The sequence below is a fragment of the Symphodus melops genome, assembly GCF_947650265.1.
Source record: "Symphodus melops genome assembly, chromosome: 17".
In the NCBI taxonomy this organism is placed as follows: domain Eukaryota; kingdom Metazoa; phylum Chordata; class Actinopteri; order Labriformes; family Labridae; genus Symphodus; species Symphodus melops.
In genome coordinates this window covers 3019657-3046289 of record NC_136707.1, presented here as the reverse complement: position 1 = coordinate 3046289, position 26633 = coordinate 3019657, and the positions used below count along the sequence as shown (strand labels likewise).

The window sequence follows — 26633 nt, the reverse complement described above, 5'->3', positions numbered from 1 at the left end:
TATTTAATGCTGTTTTTAGGATGTCGTGTCTGTAAGGACCTCTGTAGCAAACCAAGCGACGCCTCGGGGACAATCACAATTCAAAATCCAATTAACATGAGACTGTACAGTGCTGAATATTTATATCAAAACATAGTATAATAAAATAATGTAATCATAAAACAAATAGTTGATGTGTGACTCATTGTTGCTAGGTAACGAAAAATAGCTCATGCATCCCCTGGTAGTAACCATTATGTCTGTTATGTGCTTAGTTTTTGCTTTAAGTTGAATCCTGTCCAGCGAGACATGAAAGTTGTCCCTTGTAAAGACGAGTGTGATTGGTTTCTTCTCCGCCATAGTTGTTGTCAAAGCTGAAGTCAGAAGTCCCACCTCTTCTTTATTTTGATTGGTTGGTGAGGCAAAGGGGACAATGAGGAGCATGGTGCTGTTCCTGAAGTTGAATTGTTTTAAGTTAAGATCACTGTGAGCAAACAGGGCACAAAGGGCCTAGAAAACACTGAACTGCATTGGTTTTAATTTGGAAATGGGTAAAAAATGCCAGCTCAAACAAACCGTCTTAGTGTAGACACAACCTAAAGCTCAGGAGGAGATCAGAGTTTTCTTAGACTCTGAGATTCTTTTACTAAAAGTGCCGCTGTTAAACCATGCCCACACTGAACTTAAAAAAAGATCTAGATTAAAGGATTCATAATTGTTTGTGAGAGGTTCACCTCCAGAACCCATCTACAGTACGGCAACCCTCGGGGGACAAAAACTGTAAAAGCCCATCAGAGGTGGAGCAGATGAAACATTTATGACTTGATGCTTTTCTCTGCTCTGTATTTACTGCACACACACACACACACACACACACACACACACACACACAGGCCTCTGACTCCTTCAGCAGCGTCTGCAGCTTCCGCACTCACAGGTGTGACACGTGATGACATCAGCCTCGCTACAGCCAATGAGGAGCATTTTCTGAATTTGGAGTTAGCTTGTTAGCCTAAAATACCGCTTGGCTCCAGACAACGGTCTGATGTAAACCAGGTTTAAACATAGACCTGGCTACAATGTGGTCCCAGGGTGATTCAGTTCTAGGTTTCAGGGATCCTCTCTGGCGGCCATGTTGGAATCTGAGCAGCAGATTTAAGTGTCTGTGTGTCTCATTGGAGCAGAACTCTTCAGCCTTGATTAATTATTAATCAAACCTTTTCCATTTCCTCAAAGGCTCCTGATCTTTGACCTCTTGCTCTCTGTGTGTGCGTGTGTGTGCGCGTGTGTGCGCGTGTGTGTTTGTGTGTATTGCTTAAACACGAACCTACAAATAGTAGGTTCAGAGAAAAACATATTCTTTTTAATCGTCTTTGTATAATAGAATTTTTTCCCGCTTTAATAAATCTGTCTTAAGTATCATTGTGACTTACAAAATGAAGTAATGGAAATGATAGATTAGCAGAGGTCTCACTCTTTATTTTTTTTCTGAGAAGAAAAATTCCACACATTATTAGATTTTGATAATAATGTGTTCATTTTCAATGTTTATATTTTACCTTCAAAAAAAACTTTGTAGCAAGTGAACAACTCTCTGTTTTGGTGCATAATGGGTAATGTAGGCTCAATGATTAAAATGTAGACAAAATAGCCCAATATATGCATTGATTTAATCCTTTCCAGTCTAAACTTTCATCCATATTTTATACAGGTGTTATTTCAGGATGAGGCTCTGGAGCAGATTTAGCTTCTGAGAACATCAGCAGTGAGCAGGTGAAAGTCAGAGGTGACAGCCGCCCGTACAGAACGATCCTCAGCGATCAGATGTTTTGGCTCATTCATAAATTCTGAGAGGTGAAAAAACACGTTTATTTGAAAGTAGTACTCGTGTGATTCCCTTGCTGACCCAGTTTCACTGAAGTGCTGCGTTTAAGTGCTGCGGGGGAATCGGGAAAAACAAACTATCTGCTCTGAGACTCAACACGTTTATCTAAAAGTTTGAGCTGCTTTTACAAACACAGTATTCCCTCATAAGGCTCCTCCTGCTCTGACTGTTTTAATTAACTCCTGAGCTCGGGAGGCATCTTATTAATTTGTATACAACATTTGAAAACCGAATTGTCCTCATTCAAGACTTTATCATTTAAAAACATGTTGAATTTTGATACATTATTTATGGCCTAAATTTTTTTTATTAAAATCAATTCAAACTTTATTGAAGCTAAAATGCAAATGAATCAGTAAAATAATGTAATAAAAAACTAAAACTACTTTATTTTATCACTATTTTATTATAATTACATATAAAGAGCAGCATATCAAGCCATGTCATTATTAAACGTCTACTGTTTACTTTAACGTAAAATCAATTTTAAATACAGGGTTCATTTTAATGTCAGTAAGTTCATTGAACTCAAAGATCATATTCTGTTAATTTCAGTATTGTTGGGTGTTTTTTTAACTGAATATTTTCAAGTTGTTGAAAAGATGCATTTTCGACTCTTCAACTCTTCAGCAATAAATAGATCAAATTTCCTGAGCAGATCAATAATATGTTCTTATTTGTGGAGAAAAAAAACATCTAGATGGCACACAGGTTGATAAGTACTCCTGAAATATTTCCCATCAGCCCTTGCTCCTCTCAGAGTTTGTGAATCCCTCATAGACGTCCGAGCGGCTGGTTAAACTCTGATGATGTGTGTTTTCATGACGTGTTGTTGACAGCGACTCTTTGTCACCGAGCTTATCATCCCGGAGCAGACGTGTTCGCTGCCATTGTATCTGTTTCCCATCATGCTCAGCAACACACACACTCACACATAGAAAGAGACTGTGATGGTTTCTACAAGACGGGACTTTAGGGGGTTACTGAAGGCTTTGAGTGACACAAAGACAGCATCAGGTGTTGAGAAGACCTGACTGGATCTGAGGCCTTTTTTAGACAGTGACTCCCGATGTAACAAAGCTCTGTCGTCAGAGCACCTTTGATCAAAATCACAAAGGCTTTATGTTGGTGTCCCGGTGCAGGGTCACACATTGCATTGTGTGGCAGAGGCATGAAAGGCACGACATGTAAACAAGCAGCTGGAGCTTTCAACACACACACACACACACACACACACACACACACACACAGCGCTCTTCTCTCACATTGCCACAGTCTCCACCCATCACTTCTCGGTTACTACCTTTGATGCCGGATCAGGAGCAGAACGACTTTACCCCACCTTTGTGCCGCTGTTATTTTTACGTTGCATATGAGGCGTAACGGGTGTAAATATCCCGGCTTGAATTGGCAATGTATGACAGGCAGATGTAACAAGTACAATACAATACAATAGAGTAGAAAGCCACACACGAGTAACATGATATGTTGCACTGTGAATTTATTGTCTTGAACCATAATATATTTCCTTGGTGGACTAATATGTTGCACCGGTATATATGGGATTATTACGAGTTCTGGTTAACTCTTCATGGATAGTAATGTGTACCTCTTTGATTAAATAATCCTTACAGGACTCAGTTTGACCTCCATTAGTCCCCATTCCTAAATTGACCCTGATAGCCTGTACGGTATTTGGTATGACTTGTATGACCCTTTTAGGCTTCTTTGTTTTTTTATTTTATTTTTTTTAGATTCAATCTTGGGATTATTTCAGAGACAGGACAGTGGATAGAGTCAGAAATCAGGTAGAGAGAGATTTGAAAAGACATGCACGAAGGAGCCCCAGGTTGGATTTGAACCCAGGCTGCCCGCTTTGAGGACTGTAGCCTTTTTACATGGATGAGCATGCTCACCATGTGGCCACTGGCGTCCTTATCCTTTTAGACTTCTGTTTATCTCACATAGACATTGTTGGACATACTTAGACTAGAGAGAGTATGAATATCACAAATACCAGCTCAGGTGTTGTTGGTAAGGATTTGAGCTTTAGGCAGATGACAGCAGTTTCTCCCAACTTTTATAATTTATGCTGAGCATACTTTTTTTCTTTTACATTTAATTGATTGGTTGATAAATAGCTGTAGCACAAAGAGGGAATGGCACATGCGCACACATGCACATCCAAAGCTCCCTTGTGTCCTCCCGTTTTGTGTGTGCGTGTGTTTGTTTGTTTGTTTGTTTGTGTGTGCACAGCATGCCAGCGTGCGTGAGATGGTGGAATATTCTGACCTCTGGCATCATCCCGGAGATGAGGAGCATCAGGACTGCTAGCACGCAGAGCCTGCTGTCATCATTAGCAACACACACTCTCTCTCTCTCACACACACACGAACACTCACAGTAAGGTGTGCTGGCAGGATGGTCAGTGAAGAGGACATCAGTCTCTCTGTGGAGACACCTGAGATATTTAGTAGAACAACACACAATTATCTAAACCAGAAGTAACCGGAATTATAAATCATTTAAACTCGATTTGAGAAAAGTCATTTTGTTTTTGTTAAATGTCTCTTTTGTTTTAGTTTTCTCTGATGGCATCTCAGGTTTTTTGTTTGGTTTTTTTTGAGACACAACAACTCTGTCTGTTTCTAAGCTACATTTTCAAACCCTAAACATATCCCAACGACAGCATCCACAGCCCCTTGAGTAGACCTGGACCAGGCACACATTTCTGTGTTTCCTGCTGCATTCAGGTGCTCCTGGGATTATCCCCTTCTCCAGGTGTTCCTGACTTTGTTCATGCCTTAAATGTAAGATTTTACATGCCTGTAATTTTCTTTTGTTAATTGTTCTCTACTTTTGGCTGGAAAGTGTCACTCTGAGGTCTGAGCTTCATGAGAGTGAATGTTATATCGGATCTTTTTTGGTTTGTTAGCAAGAGAGTGTGTTTGTCCTTCTCTGTTTGTGTTTGCATGTCCTCTGCAGAGTGTGACGCAGGGTGAGGGCGGGTGGGGGGTTGTGGGGAGGGAGAGGGCTCAGAGGGACACGATAGCTGCAGTCAGACTACGGAGAAACAGAAACAGAACCAAAGAGACAGAGATGCAGCCAGGGATGCTGCTCTACGCTAGCCAGCAAGCTGCTATGCTAATAGGGCTATCTTTGGATCACGTTAGAGCCTCAAAAAAGCCTCAGACCACATGCCATTAAACCAGCCTTCATCTGTCAAACCAGACATTTTCAATTAAAGGATCATTTCAGTCCAGTAATATGCCAAGCAGTCAAAATTATGATATTACTAAACAGCAAAATTAAAAAAAAAAGTTGTCTACCTGTTAATTCTAAAAAAAATACCTTTAACCTGCACACTTCAGTTGTAGGTTGAAGACACTTATGGAGGCTTAACCCTTCTTCTTTTAAATAAAGAGGCCAACATTAGCATCCAGTCGCAGATTAAACATTGAAATAGAAAAGAGGCGGTCAGACTTTGAGCATGCTAGAGGACTTGCATGTGTGATTTAGCTAGCTAACTATAGCATCAACCTGGTACCGCTGAAGTCAGCTATTTGGTGGAGTTTAGATGTTTTTGTGGCTTTCTGTGTTGAAATTAGTGTCAGTGAACTGACAGGATCGTTACCCGTCTCACCCGTTGGAGCGAAGGATCAAGTTCATTGATGAAACATGATGTTAGGTTATTTATACAACACATACAAGCATCGATATTGAGCAGCTGTTCATTACCTGGAGTCATCATAAACAGACGAGAGAGAGTGAGAGAGACTTTACACACTGTCTCTGTCAATAATAACAGAAATCCAATCAGTGTAATTTGAAACTGCTTACTCTCATCGAGTGTTTGCTTTAGTCTGACTCACCTGCTGACCTCATGTCAACTAGACTCACCTCTCTGTTTCTGTCTGTGTCTGTCTGTGTGTGTTTTTAGTTGAGATACGTATGCTGGAAAAAAATGATCGGGAAAAGTCTTGTTGCTCTAAGGACGTCTATAATAAATGAACACCTTTCTTATGGTAACTTCTGAAACATAAAATGTAAGCAAGGACGAGCTGAATGTTAACATTAATGTCAGCTAGCAGGTTGTGCAATATGTCTATTTAACTCTGTTCCGACTCAGGATTTTCAAGATCTATTGTCTGTGTACTTTAGCATAAGTCGGAAAGCTTTGATTAAAGAAGAAACAGTTGTTCAGATTTGTTTCGTTGACATATCTTAACAGTATAAGACACAACAATAACAATAGCTTCACCATGCCATGAGCTTCAGAGTCGCGTCTGCACATCGGCGAACAACACAGAAAGTATGACAGCTGCTTTACTGACTTTGTGGCTCATTTTGAGTTACTCTAATCAGCCGCAGCCAAAGACTAATTAAAAAAGCAAAAGAGACACGTAGTGAAGTACGCAAATTGGAGAGCATGACCGCTGATTTGTGACTCCTTTTAGTCAGATACAGAATAACACTCTGGATTGTGCTGGTGTGCCGTGTTGGTGCATGAAGTGTACCGTGCCGAAGCCAAGGAAGTGGACTTTGATCGCCCTTAACAGATTTGACATTATTGAAGCCATCCCTCATTTTGAATATAGTCTGGTCACGCAGCTTCATCTTCACTGTTGTACTCTCTTCTTGACGAAAGTGTTGATGTTGTTCCATGTGGATGTTTCATTCGTTTTAAATCATGGAGCAGAAATGATTTGCTCAAAACTTAAATATTGTTCTTCTCTCTTCTGCAGGCTAAGGACAGTGATGATGATGAGGAGGTGGTGCAGGTCGACAGGGACCACTTCATGGATGAGTTCTTTGAACAGGTGAGACAACACAAATACACAACACATGCACATATAACACAGTATACATATGAGATACACATACTCACATTTTATTCCATCAAAATTTGCGAAAATCCTTCTTTAATATTTTAGCACATATGGAAAAAAAACAGGAGTTTGTGTGGCGTGGGAGAGCAGTGACCTTCAGTCCACTGCGGAGGGTAGATTATCCTCCTCCGCTGATAGACATCGACTCCAACAACACTCAAACACAGACACATACACACACATACACACACGCACACACGCACGGACACACCTCCCCTCAAAGATTTAGTGTTAATCTCCCACCTGAGGGCAGAAAGCTTCGGAGCCGATCATCATCTTGTGTGTTTGTGTTTAGTAGAAGAAAAAAAAAACACACACACACTCAAGCTGATCATCAGAACAAACACACACAGTCAGGACACTGGTGTGTTTTACTGGTAGTGTCTGAACTGCCTTTCAATGGAGGTGTAACTGTGATGTGTGTATGTGCAGGTGGAGGAGATCAGAGGCTGTATAGAGAAGCTGTCGGAGGATGTGGAGCAGGTCAAGAAGCAGCACAGCGCCATCCTGGCCGCACCCAACCCTGACGAAAGTAAGACTCACCCTCAAACAGTGCTGTAGTTTTAAGGACCTTCACTGACATGTCCTTCTTGATCATATTTTTAGATATTTTTAGAATAGAGGTAATATCTAAAATCTCTGAACACTGGCATCAGCAAAAAGAAGAGCGATAAGTTCAATGTAGAAACAGGTTGACAAAAGGACAAAAAACGGCAGGTCATTGTGTTGGACTCTTCATCCGCCGTCTTTATTTTTTTCTCTCACAATGTTTTTTAATGTCATGTCCTGCCTCCTGAGATACCCACTTCCTCCAGTTCCTCTGTGAGGGAAATATGGGAAGAAGCAACTCAGGAAGACTTCAGGGGCAGGCTATCCTGAAATGTCCTCAGATTTCTCAGGCGTGCGTGTGTGAAAACAGGTCAAAAAAAGCTCATTGACTCTAACTCATTGCAGTAAACTTGTAAGCGAACCCCCCTTTCAGTGGCAGACAAACATGCTTCGCTTCCCTTTGGGGCTCTGCTCAACCATTGGGGTAAAATTCCACTGTTACAACCTGCTCACTATGCATTATCTCTGACTGCATCTTGTTAAGATCTGTCCAAATGAAGCATTAAGACATGAGACTGAATGACAGCCATAAAAACTGACATAAGGGTCTGACTTAAGAATGAAAATGTTTGGTTGCAAACATGGTGTACAAACTTTTAATAACATGCCTGTAAGTCTTTGATTTCCTTTCTTTAAAAATCCAAACTTCACTGTTACACATTTTGAGGTCTAAATAATGAATGGGGGAACATCACATTTTTATTCCTTCTCTTCTCCTTGCTTCCTGCTTCCCTCCCTCCTATTTTCTTTCCTCCTTTCCTTCCCCCTTCCTTCAATCTTTCCTTCCTTCCTTCCTCTCTTCCTTCCTTCCTTCTTTCATCTACTTCCTTAACCTCAGCCCACCTCCTCCTGACAAATCAGTGAAAATCAAATCCTAAGATAAAGATAGAGAGAGCTGTGTTCACCGTGACCCTGCTCACTGTGACTCAGCAGCGCTGACTCAATGTCACCGCTGAAGCCCAGAGCCAAGTCTGTGCTGTCACAAACACTACACTGTAAAACAAAGTCTGGATGATTTTTTTTTTAGTTTTTTTTTTTTCCAGGGGTGGGGCACAAAATCCTGCACCCTGTTCATAGTCATCCTCTGAGGTTATCTCCAAACAAATATGGCCATTGGGTTTATCGTCTGATCAGCAGCCAGAGAGACCTCGAGGTTTCATTTTGAGACTTTACTCAAGAAAGCCTTGAGCTTGTTGCTGGGCAGATAATGACACATCCTGTCACTTTAAGAGACCGCTCCTTTACAGATTCTTATCCTTTTGTATCTGATTGGTGCAGTTGAAGGTGATCAGAATGCTAATACACTGATACTTTCCGTTCTATTCTACTATCACGATCAACAGTACCAATAGGACTTTCACCATGCTCATTTTAATTTAACTTATTTAGTTTTTTTGCTGGAAGTGACCATATTTGGATAAAGGGAGGAGCCACAGCTGATGGTCACACACAGTAAGAGTGAAAAATGAGCATCTGCTGAGAGTTGGTGATAACTGCGCCAGAGTATTCATAAGGCATGGTGTGCTCCTCAAATCAGGACATCAATTCTGCCTTTGTATGACCTCAACTACAAAAAAGCTGTAAATATATTCTGAAAATGTGACTTTAAAAAATGATTATCTATCTTACAGTCAGAGGTTAAAGCAGCTCGTGGATGCCAGAGACTCATCTCTGACACAAATACAAAAACATAATCCAAATGTGTGGGTCGTTTCAAGGCCTGCATCATTCAATACAAACTATCCAGCTCACCATCTACATGCGGACACATGTGAGGTCTCTCAAGAAGGAGATACTGACAAATCAAATCCACAAAACCGTACGGAGCAACAAAACTTTATGGGTGTTGTATGCTTTGTGAAGTAGACCTTGAGACAGAGCAGAGAGCGCGCAGTTTATGTGCAAGTCATGAAGCTAATAACTGCAATCTATTCTTAGTGAACCCCCGCCCTTCATGGCAGCTTTTCTCTATGTTGGTAAAAAAAATAATGAATCAGTCATTCTCTGGGTCTGGCATCTCTGCACTCACAGACTCGCAGACTTTCAGGTGTTTTCCGGTTAAGTGCCTGAGTACTTAAACTGTGGAAATCATCAAGTGCATGAGGGCTCTTTCAGCTGAAAATAAAACACTTTCCCTGACACCACATACCTGCAGACTACATGTGGAAAAGAGTTCAATGCCAGCTCGGTGATGAGAAAGACAAAATGGTCCAGCCCTCACCTACATGTAAAGAAATGTTGCTTTATTGAAGCAGCATTCAATAAAGTTTGAGGACAATGTAATGAAAGCCAGCATGGACATGAGGGGAAAAGCAAGTAAGTAAAAGTGACAACGTCTAGCCTATAGTTTATTACTTTTATTTTTATTTATAGTATGTTTGAAGAGTTGTTTGCTTTTTTCCAGAACTTCTTAATTACATTAATAAAATTCTATTTTAATTAGAAGGAGGTCTGTATTATTAAAATCCCAGCTACAAACCCGCTCTCCTTTGGCCGGCTGCTGCTGTCTGCCTCATATGAGCTCGTTCCTGTCTGCTATAAATGATTAAATTTGAATATTGGCAGCTCAGGACTTCCTTAATGAACGCCTGCTGGCTCTGACTGTGTGCGTTTCTTCCTGCTCGTCTTCACATAGAACCTCAGTTACATAACAACAGAATGAGACACACGTCTGTTTGTTTGTTTTTTGACATCTTTTCACACAGCGAATGTGTTGTTTTCTGCATGATTTGATTTTACATTGTTGCATGTTGATGTTTTCTGTTAATGCATGATCAATGATATGTTTCTTCTCCATCCTTTGTTTTTGTTTTGTTTTATAACTTTTGAACCTTTTCTTCTTCATCATCTATTTTCCATCCCATTTTGTGATGTTCGTTTCCCCTCCTCCCTCTTCCTCCCTCTTCCTCCCTTCTCTCCTTTCTGCCTCTTTCTGTCTTTTCCAACTTCATTCCTTTCCTCATTCCTTCTTCCTTTTTTTTCGTGTTTATATCTTTCCTTTCCTCCTTTCCTTCCTCATTTTTCCTCATTCTGTCCTTCCTTTCTTTGTTTCCCTTTTCTGCTCTCCGTCCTTGTATTGTCAACACATCCTTATGTCCTTCTTTCTCCCTTTCTTCCATCACTCCCTTTTATCTTTCTGCCTTCCGTTTGTCTTTTCTTTCATTCCTTCCTTCCTCAGTTCCTTCATTCTGTCCTTCCATCCTTCCCTCCTCCTTTCTGTGTTGGTCCATGTTGTCTTTTTTTGTTGCATGCTGCCTGTGAAGTCTCTGCTGGTTGAAGTGTTTAAACTGACGTTAACCTGCGAGGAGATGATGAGGATTTAACATCTGCCAACATGTGAGTGACACCTGATCGAATCTCTTCTCTCTTTGTTTGATGAAATACAAAAGTTGGTCTGTGGCCCCGAGCAGATGGCTGCCTTGCCTGTTGACAAGCAGCGCCTGAATGCATCGCACTAAAAGTTAAGTTTAGAGTATGTAGGCGACTTAATGTACCAAAGGCGTGTTCGTCAACAAACACTTAACACAAAAAAAAAATCCCGATATGCCTTGAATTACAATTTTTAAATTCACAACAGCATTTTTGTTTTGTTATTTTGCACTGCGTTGACATATTTGGAAATATTTTATATTAAAATTAAACAAAATTTGCGTGATATCTAAATGAGGTTTAGTGAGTAGAGTTCCAGTTGACACTACTGATGAAGTGTTAATGATCTGAGAGGAAAATACAGCGTGCAGTAATGAAGACTTTGTCATATCAGAGTGAAATATTTGCACTCAGATCAGAGCGGTGTTGCGTTCAGACTAGTCTTCATGTTAAACTGAGTCGACGTTCAGACTCCTCTTCCTCCCCGCGGTGAAAACATGTCGCTTCATTTCTTCTTCTCCTCCTCCTCCTCCTCCTCCTCACTTCTGGGTCAACCGCTCTGCGTTGCAACACACCGGCACACAAAATGCATTCCAGTGTTTCTGCCTGAATAATGCATGATGGGAGTTGTAGTGAGAGTGGAGGGATACAGATGTAATTCTACTTCCAAACCGCAGTCGACCATAAACACGCTGAAACTCCTATTCACATGATCCCTTTATTTCCCCCAGACTCTGCCTCTTATTGGCTGTCCGAAGTGTCAATCAAAAACATATATATTATTTTTTCACCTGCAGCCAATCAGCAACTTTTAAAGAAATTAATTATACACATTAAGGGCCATATACAGGCCAGACCCAAGATGGTTCAGATTTTTTATGAGAATTTTACAGCGTGAATTAAATATAGCAATTTATATAATAAAGCAATTTATGAACTGGGATTCAATCAAAATAATATGTGTATTCCTCATTTTTATATTTTCTGTTTCTGACACAAGAGGTTCTTCTGTTCACGTTCCTTTTATTCTATTCCTCCATTTTTGAGATAATGTTAAAAACACTGAGAAAAAATCCTGCAGGAAGTATTAATACCTGAGAGTTGTTTTGGCAGCAATCAGTGACACTCAAATAGACAGAGATCTATATTTTCCTCTTTTATTACTGGGCATTAGGATCCCATTCAAAAGCTTTAGCATCATGTGCTAGCAGCAGCAGCTAGCACAGAGAGCAGGGAGGCGGTCAGACGGAGCGAACAGGGTGAGTCAGAGGTAGAGGAGGCTGAATGGCACTGCAGCGCTCGTAAATCTGACTGCACTGCTGCAGTTATCACACACACACACACACACACACACACACACACACACACATTAGGCCTCCCCTCCCTCCAACATGGCTGACATGATGTGATGTTACTGTTTCTGCACACACATCATCAAACACCCACTTCACATCCTTTTCTTCTTCTTCTCTGTTGACCTTTTTTTGCTGCCAGATTCAGTTTGTGTAACAGAGAGCGACTCAGAGCAGAGTCCAAGGCTCTTTTATTAATAATAACAATAAAAACACATCTTCATTATGTAACACACACAGTACACTGGTACTATAGTTAGAGTTTCAATGAGCTCAATATGCTCAGAGTATTGAAATAAAAATGATGAGTGTCCTGCTTTGAAGAAGTTCTAAAGCTTTTTTGGATGGCCCCTTTTTTGTTCTTTCCCCCAATTAGATTTATGACTTTTAACATGTATAAATAAACAAGAAAATACATTAATATGCTCATTTGAAAAGCACCATTTTCTAACAATTCTAACACTACACCCTGTGTTACAATACGTTTGTCTACATTCCTACATATATGGCATATAAGGTGAATATGAGAGTTATTTAAGCCCCCGAGCTTTTCAACATTTACTGTGATTTACTCCTGATTCTGTTTGGTTGTATTTGTGCCTTAACCTAAACAATGTTATATAATACACCTAGCTATAGCTAATCCCATACACAGAATGAAAACCAATATTTACTTATTTTACACTAGGTTTCTAAAAAAGCAGAAAAAATGAAAAAGCAACAGCCAAATACTTTGGATGTAGAATTTTTGAAATCATCAGACGCGATTTTGAAAAACCAGGCTATAGACCAGATTGGTTTATGGTTTCTGAGTACGATCTGGAAGCACACTAAACTGCCTGGAGGTGGCCTGTTTGTCTTCAGGAGGGATTTTCTTTTCTTTATTGTTGTTGAAAGTTTCACAGAGTGGCCACATTTAATGAATTCAGGTGGGTTTACTTCGTCATCAGAGAAGGTGAACAAGGAGCTACTGCACATGCCCACATCAACCATCTGTCCCTGTACATGTTAATGATCCTTTAAAAAGCCTCCAGCAGTTATTCATCTGTAAACTTGATTGATGAATTCATATTCTAACAAACTGTCTCTGGTTTATTTCCCTCTGCAGAGACCAAGCAGGAGTTGGAGGACCTCACAGCTGACATCAAGAAGACAGCCAATAAAGTTCGCTCAAAATTAAAAGGTATGCTCTTTGACTTACCTGTGAAAACACACACACACACACACACACACACTGACACACAAAGAGAAACAGCAGATGATGAAACGAGGCAGCAGACAGATGAGCTCCAGCTGACGGTGTGAAACAGTTTCTGTGTGATGAATCAGACGAGGTGACGAGGTCGCTGCAGGATTCAAAGCTCTGCCAAAGAGTTTTCATACAAACAAATCGACTTTTTATCTGCACACAAACACAAGTTGAAACCAAAGGTACAGGAGGTGTTGAACTCTACACTTTATGCTGAATGATGAGACGGCAGACTGTCCCTGAACACATCACCCCAATGACTAAATCCACTGTCTTTACCTGAGGAGCTGAAACTGAACCAGACTCTCTGATGTACAAAGGACTACACAGCAGGCCAACACATCCATCTAAAATGTTCACCTTTTTGATTCTGTCATGACAAAATGAAGATCCCATTAACACAACCATGGATTTTTTTTTTTTCAAATTAATTAAAGAAAGGCTAAATATTTGTAAAGACAAAACTGTCATGTCAACTTCCTGAGAGAATCTAATCCTGCTTTCCTTTCACAGTCAAATAAATCAATCAGAAAACAAAGTCGGTATCAGTAACATGCATTTAATGGGCGCTTATTTATACGAGCTAGTTCCATTGTAACAGTAGGGTTGCTAGGCGACCAGGCAGAGTTTACTGGTGACACAAAGAGGGAGTCCTCCATTGACCAGAACGTCTCATTTGAGAGGCCTATGAAGGCTGGGTCCTTTTGAAGGATGCAACCTCTGAGCTAAGACTCAGAAAGTCATTGGTTAATTAGAGCTTACCGCCATGTTAACGCAGTATGCTAACGGCTAAGAGCTAAGTTATGCTGCGCCATGTTTACTATCTTCCTGTTTTCTACCTAAAGACAGCTCTGACTCGGTTTAGCGGGCACGTTTTACAGACAAGCGACAACCTCAGTCAAACTCGTACAATTTTGTTCTGACATCTACTACAGTGGAATCGGTGTAAAGTCAGACTACATCGTCGGACCGACTGATGGAATGAAAACAACAGGAAAAAATGTTAGACTCTAGGGTGATGAATGAGTTTGAAAATTGAAAATCTCGCTTGTCTGAGCCTTGGGGAGACTCTGGAGAGTAAGTTACGACCTGAAAAGCTCGAGGACACTTTCATTAGCCATGCCAGCTTGTATGCTTCTTGTCTTCTATAAGACGTTACACAGTGGAGAAGCTTACCTTGAAAAGTCCTTGAATAATACTTGTAGCAGCCAGCGTCCCTTCAAAATCTGACATTATACCTCTTTGAATATTCATGGAGACATGACTTCTGGTTAATAAGAGTCTGGAGACCTCATTTAAAGATCTCTTTAATGTGATTCTTTTTTCTCAGTTTCTGCATTGAAGTCTTATTACGGCAGAATACTCTTTAAACACATTCAGAGATCAGAACAAGAAGCTGTCAGGACCAGCAGTGTCTGAAAAAGAGCAGAGATAGTTTAAATGGCACAAATACATTAATGTCCTTTAACTCTGCTGTAATTGTCATCAGTATAGATACATCAATCAGCACGGGTGTAACACAGATACATCTTTCCAAAAACATGATTAAGGATCATGAAGCTGGCTGGTCCAAAATGACAGCCTTTTTACAATTCCCCAATAGTCCAGGAAAAAACCTCCCAACATCCAAAAGGACCTGATCATCAAAATATTCAAACCCTTCCTACAAGATGTGGGAGCACAAAAGTATCTACGCTCATAGCAGCCTAACTGGAGGCTGGTCCAAGCCTGAGCTAGCCTTGACTATAAATTGAAATAAATAAAAAATATGGTAGATTGGTAATTGGACTTGAGCGTGTATCGAGCTTTTCTCGTCTTCTGATAACTCAAATCGCTTTTACTCCGCTACAGCTTTAGTCTGTGTAGGTTCTAAGTCATCCAGGTCATGGTAACCCTAACCCAAGGCTTGATCCAAAGGCAGCTGGACTGGTTTTATCCCAGTTGCCTTTGTATGAAGCTTCAGATTTGTGTATGTAAAGTGACGATCAGAAGTAACTAGCCTCATTCATACTCATTTATACGCCACTGACGAAGCGTCCGGAGCTAATCAGGGTTAAGTGTCTTGCCCAAGGACAGAAGTGACATGAGGCTGCAGGAGCTGGGGATTGAACCCCCAACCTTTCTGTTAGGAGACGACCTGCTCGACCAAATGAGCCACAGATCAAAACAGAGATCTGTGAATGGTGGATGATTTCACAGGAGAGACGCATGATAACGGAAAGCTCTGCCTCCCCAACTACTTTTAAAGACTTCAGGTACCAAAAGCAAGATCTGCATTCTGGGATCTCTGCTTCATGACCATTCATGAATGTATTTATGAAAAGCTCTTTAGATGAGAAGTAATAGTTTAAATTCTACTAATATAGGTGAGATATACGAACTCTTTTCCGGGTCGTCGTCAGTAAACGTGCTGTAGCATTTGGGACCAGCTTAAGAGTCTTTAGAGACTTAGAGAAGCCTGATAACAGGGATTTACAATAATCCAACCAAAGAGTAACAAATGCATGGACTCGTTTTTCTGCATCGTTTTGAGACAGGATGTTCCTGATTTTTGCAATAGTGCAATCGTGAAAAAAAGGCTGACCTTGACCTGTGTTTTATGTTGGGGTTGAAGGATATATCCTGATTAAATAGAACCCTCAAGATAAATAACATGGATGCTGGATGTCACACTGATACCATCTGGGGCTGTAGTGAATTTCAATAACGTCTGAATTATCTGATAAATAGGATGGAAATCATCAATGTGGCTCGATCCTGGACCCAAACCTGCTGGGTCTCAGTTCCAAGGAAAGACCTGTTAAGACCTTAGCGGTAACACAATAGCTGAGCTGTACAAGTACTTTGACCCCAGCAGTCCTGTGATTCTCACCTTCTGCAGGGTGCTCAGAGACGGGCGAGGCTTTAAATAACAGAACATCTGCAGGAAGAGAAAACTTCGGATGAATTGGGGGACGTATGGGAAAGGATGTCTTGTGAGACCTTGAAGTGCCGGCGAAGCAACAAAGCCTTTATTAGAGACAATGACATTTTTAAACAGAGTGTTTTATTAGATAGCGTACTGTAACACTGTTTTATTAGCAGCTTTATAGTGCACCTTTATTAGAAGGTTTACGGTAGTCTTTGGTCAGGATGACAGCGACCATTGACCTTCAGCAGAGGAAGGAGAAAAACATTCGGAAACATGGCCATGATTTATCAAGCTGTAATCGTTAAGGCAGTTTCAAGCACACACACTTATGCACAGACACACACTTATACACACATGCAGACGCAAGCCAATGAGCTTAAAGCTACTGAAAGGCAGACACACACTCACGAAAACACACTGTGGGTGCAGCAGTATTGGTTCATGCTGAAGGTTCAAGGACATTGCTGCTTTAATGTGAACAGCCAGAGGTTGGACTACACACACACACACACACACACACACACTCACACACACCCATACATATATACATCCACAGACTGTACATATGCAGTCTCAGAATAGCGTTGATGCTCGAGATAAAGCTATAATTGGAAACCCCACAAGGCCTGAGTGTTATTGTCCTGTGTCTCTCTCTTTCACAGTCACACACACACACACACACACACACACACACACACACACACACTCTCTCTCTGCAGCTTGTTTCCCACTGTTGATGTCTCGTCCCTGGGGGAAGAGGTTAGGAAGGGGAGGGTGGGAGAGAGACAGGCTCTGCCCACATGGCCATCAGCAGGTTCAAGTTCTTCAAAAGTGTTCAGACGAGGCAGCTGAGCTCTGTTTCAGTGAGCTGCGGGTAATATAATTTATATTACAGGGTGAATAAGTCAGGATAGATTTTTCTAAAGACGCAACATGATATTAGTCCATACCAAACAACTCAGACTCATATTTCTGTCTGTTATTCTGATGAAGCTTTGGGGATGTAAACATGTGACTGTGTAAGCAAAGTGAGCTTTGGGCCACATTCTTTTTATTCTATATTTGTTTGTAATTTTATCCTAATTAGCACTGCTAACAGCATGTCGATTAAGCTGGCAGTAGCTTGAAGTGTCCCAGTGGATGAGCAGACTACTATCACTGGAATACTTTGATTCTGACAAGAAGTTAAAAATAGGATCATGCCAAGGGAGTTTCTTCAGTGTTTGTTTTTTTTTTCCTCAGATTTTTTTTGTGGATTTAAGGACATAAAGATCTGGACTGGTTGTGAAATATAATGTCTTCAGCAGCGTTCTGCTTACAGAGCGTGTTCATTGAAAGTGCTTGTAGGTTTTGTGAACAGTGAACTGAACTAATGAGTTTGCGACTCGTGAACAAGAAGGTGAATGAAGTTCACTCTGGAGACAGTTAATGACCGCTGTGTTGCCAGGCGAGCCTTGTGTTTTAAGGAAGCCAAAGTCGGATTTGCACCCAGTTTGTTTAGCATGACGAGTGCTGCTAGCAATTAGGACAAAGCAGCCACTTGTACTAACGAAGCCAGTGGGAGGGGGGAGTATCTTCATACAGAATTTTTTTTTTTTTTTAAAGAAAAGCACACAACAATAAATTCTTAGGGACCTGGATAATTTTAATCTGAGTTGATCTTTGAAAACTTGCACGACACAATTTTAAAGGATGTCTCTGAGTTGAGATTTGACTCAGGACTCTTGAGAGGTATAGTGTGATTTTTGACCTACAGGATTCTGCAGACTTTCATCGAAGTTTATGCAGACAGCCGGACAATTCCACTGTTGGGTGGTACAGCTACAAAAACTGTTTCGCCCCAAATTAATTCACACATAAAGAAGCTGTTAGTTATTTCCTCTGAGACTCTTTGTTTACATCTGGTCAAGTTGGCTATGAAGTAAAAAAATATTGGCACAGAAAAGGGACATGCTCTACACCAAGGGGAGGTGGAGCCACACAGCAGAGGTCTTACTGCAGCTCAGAGAGAAACAGAATAATACCAGAAGTGAGTCAAGCTTTCCCTTTGAACCATAAATTCTCTAATAGATGTATATTTAACTTTTAGGTCTCAGAAAGTCTCTTATCTTATTTTATTGTTATGTAAGAAAAAACATCACTTTATGCTAGAAGCTTGGGATGCTAAAGATGTCCTCACGCACACACAGACACACAATCTGTTGCTTACTCACCCAGTTTTTATCGCACTGTCACATAGAAATACACACAAATAGAGCAAACACACACACACACACACACACACCATCAGTGCTGTGAAATATTGTTGAGTCATCATGGATCCAGCAGAGAGCAGCTGGGCAAAGACCCAGGACACACACACGCACACACACACTGGTCGGAAAACATTATATAAGAGTTTGATTTCGTCTTATCACTTGCTGGAGAAAAAAAATGAAATCAAAGCGTCACATGACACCAGAACAGACCTGCAGCCGGATACCATGGCGTCCAAACACACACACACACACACACACACACACACACACACACAGTGTTCCAGCTGATGAATAAATTATCATCTGTCATTATTTTAAGTTTTGTAAGTCTGACACAGATCTGAGCTGACCTCACAGGACTTGACCTCCAGTAACCTGAAGTACTTGATCAGCTCTTAGCTAGCAGCCATAGTGTGTATATATATATATATATATATGGACAACATGTTTAAACCTCCTCCCGTTGTTCACCCATGCAGATACCCCCTGTGACAGATGCTGATTTATTGAGCATTGTGAGCTGTGCTGTAGAGTTTGGCTTATACATAAAGGCTCCTCAGGTCGGCACAGTCCACAGCAGAACAGATACTCGTGTCGGTTGGAGAAGTTCATTGACTCTTGCGTTAGTGTTTGTTAGGTTTCCTCTCATGTCTCTTCAGCCTTTAGTAGGAAACACGTCAAACTGAGACGTACTTCTGAGTTGCCCTGTTTAAACTTTACGTCAACAGATATATGAAGTGCAACTCTCCTGTAACCTGAGCTGACTCACGGTTGAGTTTTTTTTTTCTCGGTCAAAATCTTGTGCCAAATATATGGTAATCAGCTACGTTTTCAATTTGGGTGTGATATGCTAGTATCGGCTCACTCCACATGTTGTCTTTTACCTGTGATATAGATGAGTTGCTTGCTACTGTACAAAGGTGAAAACTGAAAATAATTACATTCTCAGGTCTTTTAACAGAGAGTACAACAGTGCAGTGTAGTTTATGGAGGTGTGTTTCCTGTGAAGGGCGCGAGAGGAATCGTTTGTGTGTTTTTGTGGTTAAACTCTGTTTGGACCGAAGCGTCGTCCTCATCCTGCTGACTCTGAGTGTTCCTCTTAGCTCTGTAGGTGTCTGCAAACAAGAGTATCCACACACTTTATTAAACTGTGTCTCCCTGGTTGAATAATGAAGTCTGAGTGATGAGGTGATGCTGATGGCGGAAGAGGAGGGGGAGGAGAAGAAGTGTTGTTTCCTCGGAGACGGAGGTGGGCATGCTGCAGGTTAAACGCTGAGCTGTGAAAGAGGGCGATTATCAAATAATCCCGAGCCGTGGGTTCTTCTCACAGAACCAAATATAACGAAGCTTTCACACGCTCACAACTCAGTCAAATGTTGGAGGGTAATTCTTGTATTTTATGGTCGGGTAACCGTTTTTTTTCCTTCTCAAAATGACAAATAAGTACAGAAACTTTAAGAAGTGCTCCAGTCGATGTCTTCAGCCTGCAGCAGTGAAACAGGCTGTGACATGTTCTTTAAATGATCTAAGTATTAACGGTGTGGTCGGGCTACTCTTCACAGAGACGTGCAGCCCATCTCCGCCACTTATTGTCCTGAACTGATCAGTCTTTCCTTCCTGGTTTGATCCATTCCTTGTTACGTCACACCCACTCACTGTCTGTTTTATGTAACTACAGATCATCAGAGACATTAACAAATACAGAGTATCTGACTGACATTGAATGCAACGAAGGCTTAATTTGCTGTAAGCAACGTTCACATGGTGAGGCAGTTGTTTTCCTGATTGATCTTACCCGTTTGTGTGTGTTTGTCTTCGTGCAGCAATCGAGCAGAGCATCGAGCAGGAGGAGGGTCTCAACAGATCATCAGCGGACCTCAGGATCCGCAAGACACAGGTGAGACCGTGTATTTGTTTCTGGCTGATGTCCACACATTCCTCAACAAGAAAGTCGGAGGGCATACTTTTTTTTTTGAGCTTGACTACGACTCCTGTCGTCATTCTGTTTTTTGTTTTTTTCTTTCAGTAAGATTTTTATTTGGTTTCATTTGGATGTTGAGATAATTAAATTGAAATGTTATCTCGTTAAGATGAATCACGTCAGACATGCTGACTCACTTTTTACAGCAGACAGAACTCAAACGCCCAGAGAGCCTCAAACACATCCCACAAAGAGAGTAGCTCCAGTAAGCAAAAAAAAAAAAGCTGGACTGGGCATGTAATGATTACTTTCTTTAAAAAATTAATTAATTAAAGACCATTTATTGGTATTTTTCAAATATCTTATTATTTTAAATGAAGAATATTTCTCAAACTGTTCTATTCACATTTTCACTGCAACAGAAGTACATTATATAAATGAATAAAAAAAGAGCAGATCAACTCTCTGCCTCTCCTCTGATGTGAGCCTACAGTATTCTGCTCTGTGATTGGCTGCTGCCTCTCCTCTCCTCCCGCCGTGTTGCTCCCTGTTGCCTCCTGGTGGAAGAGAGGAGAACAGCAGCATCAACACCTTACAAAACCAGTCCCATCAATCCGTTAAATAACACATCTAAGCCAACAGTAGTCAGTAATACATTGACACCAATTTCACACATTTAAATTCTGCATTATGAGTACTGAGATACGAAAGCAGAAAAATATTTTTGATAATTTCAAACTCTGTCCCCATGAAACCTCTTTTTTTCTTTCCATTAAATCCTTTTTTGTGAACTGTGTATTTTATTCCCTCAGTTTTTACTGCACCGTGTTTGTTTATTTGCTTGTGTCATGTTAACCGGCACAGAAAGAGCAACGTAGATCAAGTTTGCTGCATTGCTTTGCCTAATATCGTGCAGCGAAAACATGAGCGGTGAAAACATGAGCTCAAACATCGACGCTCTACTCTATTTTACTGTTTTCATGATTTGACTTTGAAAGTCTGCAAGAACAAAATCAGGTTAATTTATCTTATTAGTGCCACTGAGTTTGGCATTCCTGTAATCTCATCGCTGCTAACACAACAATTAACAATTGTTTTACTAATGTTAAATGTCGTGCTGCATTCAGGTACAACTGTAATTTGTAGTCTTGTCACTGGAAATGTAGCAGAAGTACTGGGATTTGTCATTTAATGATGACAGAACTGAACCTCTTCTTGTTCCTCTCTCTCTGTCCTTTTGTCTTCTTTACGTCAATCTTTTGTCCGTCCCTTTCTCGTCCTGCAGCACTCGACGCTGTCACGCAAGTTTGTGGAGGTGATGACTGAGTACAACACCACGCAGTCCAAGTACCGTGACCGCTGCAAGGACCGCATCCAGAGACAGCTGGAGATCAGTAAGTACACAAAATACGACACACTATGTACTTTACTAAAACACAGTACACATAGTACAATACACAACATGACATTCAACTGCAGAACCTTTTAATGACACGTTCAAACCAACGATATGTCACATTTCCATCTTTACAAAGTGGTTTCAAAGGTTAATTTAATAGCACAATAACTCAGAAGAATGGTGTTGCTTCCATGTCCACCACATGTCCTGATTACTGCCGTTTGTAACTTTGGCAGAGGGCCAAGGTCATCTGGCGAGAAGTGCGTACAGCTTCACGCCACTCGAGTTCACACACACAGAGACAGACGCCTTCAGTTATAAAAGAAGCCAGTTAGCCTGTCTCACTACTGTTTTATTCAGTGGCAGACGCTTAGAGGAAGACGACAGACAAAGCTAAGAAGAGAAAAAAGAGAGAGTGACCGCCGAGCAAGAAGCAGAGTGTACATCCCTGCAGATATTACTCACAACAGTAGTGACGTAGCGTCAGGCTGTATCATTGTCTGTGTCATCATTGTCTCATGTTTAGCATGTTTCAGAAAGGCATCTAACACAAGGAATGTCTCAAGTGTGCATACAAATGAATGAATTAATTAATCCATCTTTCGCCACAACGTTTTTTCTTGACGATCTTCACATTTGCACGTTGTCGAATAGGTGACAGCACCTTGTTTGTTTTACGACCATGTAGTTACACTCAGAGACCTTCGGTGGGTGCCAAAGCACACCAAACCAAATTCTACGTAATGTGGCTCTCGTGGCCATAGTTCATGATTCTTTTTCTTTTACTTGGCAGAACATTTTATTTATTTATTGTTGTCTTGATGCAAGGGGAAAAATACAACAAATATTTGAAAGTACCAAACCTTTCCAAGTAGTGTTGGTGAATAAATCTTACAGAAGAGCAACTGTTTCAAAACTTTATCTACTTGTTTGTGAAGTGCAAAGATTTTAGCTTTGACAATTAGTAGATTTTAAAATTGAGGAATCGATCTGTGTAGTCGTAACTATCAGAAAGTTTTTTGTGGAACACAAAAGCTTCACACCCTAAACCCTAAAATATACATCATGCAGATGGAGATGAAATGAATAGTATAGAGTATAAAAGACTGAGTTGTCCCAGCTTAAAGGATAAAGGGAGGTTAAAGAGGCTTTTATATAAATACAATGTTACTTAAATCATGTCTTCTCTCAACAATAAAAGACCACATCCAGGTCTACATCTGGGACCCGACCCAAAGAATTAAGTACAGTTCAGAGTGTTAATCTCATTTTCTACCATAAGCAGTCATTTAATTACCGAATAATTCAATTTCCATCCCTATTTTCTGGTTATGGTTTGAACATGTCTGTCTGTAAGATAACAAACAAGGTCGACTCGGTCTGCAGATAAACATCATCGTACAACACCGACACACACAAAGACACACACAGCTCCAAATAAGACAAATAAGCAGAACACACACACACACACACACACACACACACACCAGAAACAGCAGCACATAGAGCTGATTCAGACACATAAACAAACACACTGCAGAGCTGGTGCGGATATTTTATTCTCAGTGGTTTGACCTTCACACAAACACACACACACACACACACACACTTCTGCCTCAATTACTGTTCTCTAAGTTGTTGTTCAGCAACAACATAATAAACTCAGACTGTCTGATGTAAACAGAGTCCTGCTGACATCATTTATAGAAAAACTTTTTCATGTCGGGAACTCATTTTCAGATATTTTGTTTGTTTTCCAGACTTGTATAATATTTCCTTTTATATCATAATGTAAGTACTTTGACACAGACGCTAAAGGGCACTTTAAAACAGAAGCTAGAAATGCCAAAAGGTCCTAAGCAGCTAACGCCAATGGCTCCATTTGAACAGACTATGAAGGCTACCAGAACAGAAAAGGGTACCTCGTTACCGACCTTAAAGAGTACACTAAACAAATAATAAAGTTAGCCTGAAACAAAGGATGGTGCCATGTTAGAAAAGTGGGAGGGTTCTTTGAAACATTTGTTAAAAGCCACCCTGAAAGAAATGCAAAAATGAATGAAGAATGTACCTTAAAGCATGTTTAGGGCATCGTGCCTTTAAATTTATAATACAGATTACCTTCAAACAGATGCTATAAAGGGTGCCATCAAACAGATCTTAAAGTGTAGCTTCAGAACATCAAGGGTACCTGAAACAGTAATGAAGGGAACTTTTGAACATTGGCTAACTTGTGTCCTAAAATAGAAACTACTAAGTACTTTTAGAAAGCTAAAATGGTAAGCTAACGGCCTTTTAAAGAAACCTCAAAAGTGATCTGAAAGGAAACCTTGACACACAAGACAAAGGGTTTCGTACGTACGCTAAAGATGCATTTTATGAGCCTGTGGTTGACAAACCAGACATGAACACTTATTGCACATTTGGTTGCTACACTGAATAATTGCTCATAACTTTTTTTGTAACAACTGTGAGAGAATCCAAGTTAGCCTGATGTGACCTACAGTATAGATAGATAGATAGATACTTTATTGATCCCGAGGTAAATTCAACTGTAATAGACTAAAATGTGATGCTAAAATGCTTTGTCTCCACAGCAGTCTATCATGTGTGCATCAATGGATGTCAAAACAACAACATGCAATGTTTATGCAGTCCATTACTTTACATTGAAAATCATGTATTATGGAACTGAAGTGTTTTTTCTCTCGCTCTAACGCTCGCTCTATTTCTGTGTTCTTTCCACAGCTGGGAGAACCACCACCAACGAGGAACTAGAGGATATGTTGGAGAGTGGCAAGCTGGCCATCTTCACCGATGATGTAAGCACCGCACCTGAGCCGGGCTGAGCCGGGTCACTTTAACCTGAGCCATTCTGCATACCGTCAATCTTTATGGTTAACTGTCGGCGATGCAGAATGGCCATGAGGTGCGCTGAGACATCAAGTGAACACGGCCTTTGTCATATCACAGCAGAAAGGATGATGGGATGATGTGTGAGATGCTAGCCACTGCACTGTCACGCTCTTATATTAATGGAGGAACCTTTCATTATTATATTATTATTTTATTTAGCGTAGCGAGGTTCCACTGCTGCTGATCAAAGCGCCGCCTGGTGTTGTGATCAGTGGTCAGTACTGCTCTAACTGAACACCAGGCTTAGATCGTTTCACTGAGTTCTACTGGTTAAATGACATTGACCTGTGAGGTCACGGTGGGCTAACAGAGCAATGCCACTTTAACCAGTAGAGGTCAGCGAAAACAAGATTTACATCTGGTGTTAAGTTACTCTATACGCAGGTAAGTCAGTGAAACATCAGTGACAAAGACTCAGTCATTAAAAAAGAACTTGAGCTAATGTAAGACAGATCTCCTGGACAGTCAACTGTCCTCAAGTCAAAGCTCAACATCAACATGACCATGGACTCTATGTAAGAAGAGGGAGTAGACTCCAAGTCTAACAAGTCAATGAGAAAGTGAAAGCTTCTTCTTTTTCTTTTTTTAACAAAAAAAGGCTAACTGCGTAGAGACATCTGAGAAACTGAGCATATTTTTTTTAGTTGAGTTATTCCCTTAGTTAACGTTTCCCTTACAAACTCTATTCTTTGATCCTCTAGTTTTAGATCTTGAACAATTCAGCATGATGTAAACTTTGAAAACGACGGTCTCCTTTGGAGTCAAAGGGAATGCTTTGCAGCAAGGCTACCTGCGATTTAAAAAGTCTCTCCCACAGCAACCTGAAAAGAATTTCTTCTTCACGTTCTAAGTAGTCAGTCGTTTAGATTTTAGGAAGAACATTTTAAGCAGTCCAATTAACATCAGAGGACTCAATCAATTGCAGATAAAGATAACGCTAGAGTAAGAATACGTTTGCTAAGCCCCCAATGTTTAAGTCTCTAAGTCCATCCTCTAAAACCAAATATAGTCACATCTGGCTACAAAAGAAAAATGGGGTAAAAAAAAAACAAAAAAAAAACTAATGATGCAAAAGCAGATGTTTGACATCATGGTGGCTAGATCCACTTCTTATTTATGGTCTATGGTCATAAAAACTAGTTATTAATAGTGATAAACACAAAGAAAGTTATTTTACATTGTAGAATAAATATGTTGAAATGAATACCTTACAATTCAGCCAGTAACTATTATATAGTGACTAAGAGCGGTTTTACGTGCAACATAGTGGCGTCTTCGAGAAGCATCATCCTCTATCCTCTAATCCAGTCAGACTACGTTGTGAAGACGTACCTCTAAACTCACTGGTTTGACATTTCTTTAAAGAGAAATTGGAAATTTGTTGTGGTTTGTATTTGATTTTTTTTTGTTCTTTTTTTTTGTTATTTTGAGGTTTTTTCCCCTTTTTTCTTTACATGAAAAATCTGTCATTTAACGCTTTTGATGAAACCCGCCCCCTCTGCAGATCAAAATGGACTCTCAAATGACCAAGCAGGCTCTTAACGAAATCGAGACCCGACACACCGAGATCATCAAGCTGGAAAACAGTATCCGCGAGCTGCACGACATGTTCGTCGACATGGCCATGCTGGTCGAGAGCCAGGTTTGTGACGTGCTGACCAAAAAAAGTGTGTCTTGCTTTCAGAGATCGTTTGGGTCTTACGTGTTAAACTTTGGGATGGGTGACCTTTTTTAGGGAGAGATGATTGACAGAATTGAGTACAACGTGGAACACTCCGTGGACTATGTGGAGCGAGCTGTATCCGACACCAAGAAGGCCGTCAAATACCAGAGCCAGGCCCGCAAGGTAATTTGAAAAAACATTTCCAAAATGACAATGCCTAAAAAATTAGTGCA

At 40.5% G+C, this 26633-nt stretch overlaps 1 protein-coding gene across 1 annotated transcript in view; it reads left to right on the top strand.

The window, feature by feature from the left end:
* LOC306838493 (syntaxin-1B) overlaps positions 1 to 26633 on the top strand; it is a 56873-nt gene that overhangs the window by 20566 nt on the left and 9674 nt on the right. Inside the window, exons 2-9 of the mRNA XM_079366695.1 lie at positions 6610 to 6684; positions 7186 to 7285; positions 13192 to 13266; positions 20325 to 20398; positions 21708 to 21816; positions 24570 to 24643; positions 26242 to 26379; positions 26473 to 26583. Coding sequence (XP_079222821.1) covers positions 6610 to 6684; positions 7186 to 7285; positions 13192 to 13266; positions 20325 to 20398; positions 21708 to 21816; positions 24570 to 24643; positions 26242 to 26379; positions 26473 to 26583 — 756 coding nt within the window. The remainder of the gene's footprint in view (positions 1 to 6609; positions 6685 to 7185; positions 7286 to 13191; positions 13267 to 20324; positions 20399 to 21707; positions 21817 to 24569; positions 24644 to 26241; positions 26380 to 26472; positions 26584 to 26633) is intronic.